This window comes from Agrilus planipennis, unplaced genomic scaffold (genome assembly GCF_000699045.2).
Source record: "Agrilus planipennis isolate EAB-ADULT unplaced genomic scaffold, Apla_2.0 scaffold7, whole genome shotgun sequence".
Lineage (NCBI taxonomy): Eukaryota > Metazoa > Arthropoda > Insecta > Coleoptera > Buprestidae > Agrilus > Agrilus planipennis.
Genome location: NW_020439340.1, coordinates 1,075,972 through 1,081,172, shown reverse-complemented (window position 1 = coordinate 1,081,172; position 5,201 = coordinate 1,075,972). Strand labels below are relative to the sequence as shown.

At 30.4% G+C, this 5,201-nt stretch overlaps 2 protein-coding genes across 3 annotated transcripts; one reads left to right on the top strand and one right to left on the bottom strand.

Moving 5' to 3' along the window:
- Positions 1 to 414: 414 nt before the first annotated feature.
- On the bottom strand, positions 415 to 2,357 carry LOC108734174 (cell cycle control protein 50A). 2 transcript variants are annotated; one of them, XM_025978628.1, is made up of 7 exons: positions 2,209 to 2,357; positions 2,032 to 2,090; positions 1,638 to 1,936; positions 1,370 to 1,577; positions 953 to 1,306; positions 727 to 892; positions 415 to 662 (listed from the first exon to the last, which is right to left on the bottom strand). In XM_025978628.1, exons 2-7 carry the CDS (start codon positions 2,078 to 2,080, stop codon positions 611 to 613), a joined length of 1,128 nt encoding a protein of 375 aa, XP_025834413.1. In that variant the 5' UTR covers positions 2,081 to 2,090; positions 2,209 to 2,357; the 3' UTR covers positions 415 to 610. The 2 variants fall into 2 exon arrangements, with proteins under 2 accessions (XP_025834413.1, XP_025834412.1); XM_025978627.1 differs by having other exon boundaries at positions 2,032 to 2,357.
- A 109-nt stretch (positions 2,358 to 2,466) lies between these two features.
- LOC108734175 (zinc finger protein 821-like) lies at positions 2,467 to 3,674 on the top strand. The gene is made up of 2 exons (XM_018465606.2): positions 2,467 to 2,697; positions 2,870 to 3,674. Exon 2 carries the CDS (start codon positions 2,899 to 2,901, stop codon positions 3,439 to 3,441), a length of 543 nt encoding a protein of 180 aa, XP_018321108.1. The 5' UTR covers positions 2,467 to 2,697; positions 2,870 to 2,898; the 3' UTR covers positions 3,442 to 3,674.
- The last annotated feature ends 1,527 nt before the right edge of the window (positions 3,675 to 5,201 follow it).

Genomic DNA, 5,201 nt, shown 5'->3' with positions numbered 1-5,201 from the left:
GTTTTAGCTACTTCACATTTTCAAATAATTAACACCACAGAAAGAATGTGAAAGTTGGAAAAAATCTTTTGGAATAAATAATTATATGAAGAATAATTCGGTATTATTAAATAAGTTCACATTCTCCTCTTCCTAGAGCAGTATTATTTTAACTATAACAGTGCTGGATTTATTTATAATATAAACTATTATTAATAACTGTTTTATAAATTACAAATTTAGAATTTAGTGCAATAATAATTTATTTCTTAAATAACTAATTACATTAAAAACAACGTATGTAAAAATAATACCTACTGTACATAAATACATACATTAAAAATAGGTAACATAATAAAATCACAATGTGGTGAGGATGAACAGCTATAAATATTCAATAACAACAATAATTATTGATTGAACAGTGTTTCTCTAAGTTTTTTCTTTTACGTCATTTCAAGCTCGTTGGATTACATACATCTTCTATTTCATAAAAAAGCATTTTATTTTTTATCTATTTCTAAGAAATTTTGGTGAGATTTAAAATTTGTTGATTGTTATTTATAACGTTAGTTATCAAAAATACTGTTAAGGCAACAAGTACTTTTTTCTTTGTGTATCACTAGATTCACTACTGTGGAGTCCACGGAGTTCTAGGAGTGACGTTAATTATTTCGGTGGTGCTGCAAAAAAATTGTATTAGGTAAGTAATATTTGCATTAATTATTGCTTGTGTTAGTTAGGTACCTTTTTCCCATTTTAATATGAATGAAAAGGAGTGTTATGCCTAATAGCAAGCATAAACAACCAACAACTATATAAGCAATTCCTAGGAATGGATTTTTTCCACCTATAAGTGAAGTTGTACTCAAAATCATTCTTTTAGACCCATCAAAATGACTCACATCATAAGCTGAAATGTAACAAGTAGTACTGATTTTCATTGGAAAGTTTTCAAAATGATAGCACTTACTGTAATTCACTAGTAACTCATACTTTCCCCTCATAAGGCCATCCATAAAACCAGAAATGTTGTGATCAACTCTGCGATATAATTTTCTAAATGTCGGCAAGGCTGCAGTTCTCATCCAGACAATAAGATCTTCATTTTGGTACCCATTGTTATTCTGATCATCAGGATCAAGCTCCCAAACATGTTTTTGCCAATATTTTGGCTTTGTAAAATCCTTAAAAGCATCTTGTAATCCTTTTGGAGCATTAGGGTTTTGAAATTTTATCTTTTTATCAGAGTCCCATGCTATACCAGTTCTTAACAAAGGGACGGGCACTCTCTCATTCTGAGATACTCGAAAAATTTTGAGGGTATCTTAAAACAGAACAAATAAAATTATTTTAATACCATCAGTTAATAATTAATTATTAATTCTACCATTAAACAGGGAATTGGCAATTGCACCACAAGGAGCTATTGGAAGTTCTTTTCCTGTAGCACTATCAATGTCACTGGCAAATGGTAAACAATCACTTGATAAAGTGGTACTTGTTCGTCCTAATAATTGCTTATCATCCCTAGATTTAACATATCGCCTGTGGTTTTGATAATAATTACTTAAACCATAATAAAGATACACTTTACCCTAAAAAGTGAAAAATGTAAATTCTAACATTCTTTTCAAAATCCTGGAAAAAGTTTCTACTTGAAAATCAGTTTCCAGTGTAAATGATATGTTGCATATACACTCAGAACCTTTATCTTTTGAAATTGCATCTGAACATGTATTTAATGTGGTAATGCTATATCCACCATCAGTGCCAATGTGTGTTCTGTTGCAATTAGTATAATCTACGACCACCTCTTTAACTTCGTCTGAAAAGTACAATAAACCAATTCCAACTGGTATGAATGCAATACCAATTACAAAGAATGTGGGTAGAACAGTTCCTGCAGTTAAAATGGGTTGCCATGCTGGTAATCGTTGTTGTTTAAATGCACTATCTAAAGAAGAGTTATTTTATAAAAAATGTAAATCAATTTAATCAATAATTTGGGGTTGGTCACTATCCTTGTTAGAATAGTCTGTCTTTAATTACCTGAAGGTCGTTTAGACCTAATTTGTGTTTCTCCAGTATCAATTGCCATTTTTATTGTACTAAAACAGTTAAATTTTTAATTTATACGTTCCCTTGTTTATATAAATGCTTTTAGAGGTCCTTTTTTAATCATCAAAGGGATGCGCACTCGCAATTATCGCAAACACTATTACTCACGTAGTAAACTTATATTTTTATGTGCATGTCCTTAAGTCTCTTAATGGCAGAGATTTCTTGTACATTTTTTTGGATTTTTTTACACGAAATCTGCATGTAATTGTGTAAATTACCAAAGGGTACTGTACCAATACAAATGTCACCCAGCTGTTTATCAATAATTACTAGGGAATTTTATTGTTCCAATTAATTTTAGTGAATTTCGTATAATTCGTATACAAGCATGATTTCAGATTTTAGTAACAAAAATGGCCACTATTTTCGTAAATATAAACGTCAATAAAGATTAATTTCAATAAAAATTAGTACAAATGATTGTAAAATAAATTGTAAATCGTATTTACATTATATTGTTATTGTTTCAGTTACTATCTTCCATGTGTAACTATAATTGATGTTGTTGTGTTGTGGAGCTATCAAGTTAAAATGGACTTCTAGCCTTAGGAAACCTTAAAAAAATACTTAGAGACCTGTCAATCCTTTGGAATGGTGAGTTTAAATTATTGTTTAATTATTTTATAGATTAATTTGTCCCTTCGGTATTTGTACCATTTTTTTAACCATTAGGAATTGAAGGGTAAAAAGTTAAAATCATTAATCTAATTACTGTTACTTCTCTTAGTTAGTTATGTAGCTAATTGCTTTCTCATCTTATTTACAGCATTTCCTTTTTCCAAAATGGTGTAAAAAATGCCACCACATAAAAGAAGTAATATAGGCAAAGTAACGTCTACAGCAAAGCAAAGTGGGCTTTCTAGAGCATTGGAGAGTAAGACAGATGTCCAGAAAAGGCTGCTTAGCCAGCGTTTAAGACAAGCCAGTCATAGAGCCAATGAAACTCCTGAACAACGTGTATTGCGTCTAAGTCGTGCCCGTGAATACCAGAAGAAAAAAAGACTTGCAGAGTCAGACACTGCCAGAGAAATTCGACTGAGTAAAGATCGCGTACGTAGTGCTATGAGAAGATCCCAAGAGTCCCCTTCAGATAGAGAAGCACGTCTAATAAGGGATCGTGAAAGGCAAGCTCTAAAAAGAGTACAGGAGTCCGAATTTGAAAGGAGTATACGTTTGGCAACTGATCGTCAACGCCACGCTTTGAGTAGATTATTGAAAAGGACTGAAAAACGTTCAACGGAAGGACTTCAATCAGATAATGAGCAAGGGGATATTCCTAAATCTCTTGAGACAAGTGAGGTAGAACAAATATGCATCAAGGTTGAGATTTTCCCTTAAAATTTCATATATGTGCTGTTAATAATTTTAGTGTTCCTTCAAATGAATTTTTACTATATAAAATTGATTACTGTAATTGTTTTTTTCTTTTAAAAGTTAGAGAAAACGGTATGTAACTTAATGTTAGTTTTGAGATTAATTTTGTACTTATGTGCGCATATGTTTTTAAGTTTGTTATTTATAAGGTAATACTTATTAATTTATGTTTAAATTTATTTTAAAGTAAATGTACACTATTAACAGTAACAATTATTAATTTGTACTCAATTTTAATTTAATTATAGTTGTTATAAATTACAAATTGAGTGTAAAAGTTATAATAGATAATAACTTTAATTGACTTCTTTTTATTTAAACGTTTATTTCTTATCATTAACAATACATGGGTCGAAAACATAAAATTTGATAATTTGGCAAAAATAAAACAAACGAGAGCCTATTTAGATCATTTATTGATTAATCATTGATATTGGATGTGATTTATTGATGAATTACACAAAAATTTCAACAAAAGTTCGATTTAGATTCATATACGTGGGTGGATTTTAACAGAAAAAAAGTAAAAAACATTGTAAATACCCATTTATACGGAAAATGAACACGGTAAATTAATTTTGAGAATTTTCTGTTAAAACTTTTCGATTATCCCTTATATTACACTTAAAGAATTATAGTATGTCCTTCGTATCTCAGGTACCTGGACGGACATCTCTCGGTCCATAGTTAAATATTATTGTATCTAGTTTACAGGTTTCAACTATATTACAGATGTCTATCAGGTAGCTACTAAACGGCAATAATAATAACACTAAAATTTGCGCGGCAAATTATCAGATTTCCCAAGCATCTTATGCTCTCCTAATACAAATTTCCGATTTTCAAAATTTTGCTAGATTTCTTATCGTGTCTGGCACCTTCACCAAAATTTAGCTAGCTACCTTTGAATTGTTTTTGACTATAAGTCGCTACTTTATCAAAAAAACGATCTAAAGGCACACTTATTTGCTTTATTTTTATCAGATTATGAAATTTTATTGGTTCTTGCCTTTTTCTTTCGGTTAAAATCGACCCATGAGTAGGTATGAAAATCGTACTTCTACAGAGGTTTTTTGCTTAATTTACGATATAAGATATCATTTATTGATGAATTAAGCAAAGAATGTCTGCGAAAGTTCGATTTTAGTTCATATACGTGGGTGGATTTTAACCGAAAAAACGTAAAAAATACCATAAATAATAATTTTTTGGCAAAAATAAAGCAAGCGGGAGCTCTTTATATCAATTATTGGTTAATCTACATCATCAGTTATCATTTATCGATGAATACAGCAAAACTAATTGGCAGAAGTTCGATTTCGGTTCCCAAAAACAATCGACAGGTAGCTATACATGGGTTATTTTTGGGAACTAAAATCGAACATTAGGACAAAATTTTTGCTTAATTCACCAGTAAATGTTATCTGATATAGATACTTAATTAATAAATGATAACAACTAGCTGTGGCATGCTTTATTTCTGCCAAAAAGTTATTATTTATGTAGTTATTCACTTTTTTCCGTTCAAGATAGACCCACGTATAGGAATGAAAATCGAAAGAATCCAGTTGAAAATGTTTGCTTAGTTATTTCCTTGAAAAATTTTCAACTCGATTCGTTCGATTTTCGTTCCTAAACGTGGGTCGACGTTGAACAGAAAAACATGAAAAACACCATAAATAATAACTTTTTGGCAGAAATAAAGCATGCCACAGCTAGTTGTT

Bases quoted from the DNA above. Each gene is read 5' to 3' on its own strand.
- LOC108734174 (XM_025978627.1), bottom strand. From the start codon at position 2,080: ATGGCAATTGATACTGGAGAAACACAAATTAGGTCTAAACGACCTTCA. The intron at 1,307-1,369 runs GTAGAATTAATA...TTCTGTTTTAAG, and splicing joins TGCCAATTCCCTGTTTAATG to ATACCCTCAAAATTTTTCGA. The intron at 663-726 runs GTACCTAACTAA...ATTTTTTTGCAG, and splicing joins CATATTAAAATGGGAAAAAG to CACCACCGAAATAATTAACG.
- LOC108734175 (XM_018465606.2), top strand. From the start codon at position 2,899: ATGCCACCACATAAAAGAAGTAATATAGGCAAAGTAACGTCTACAGCA.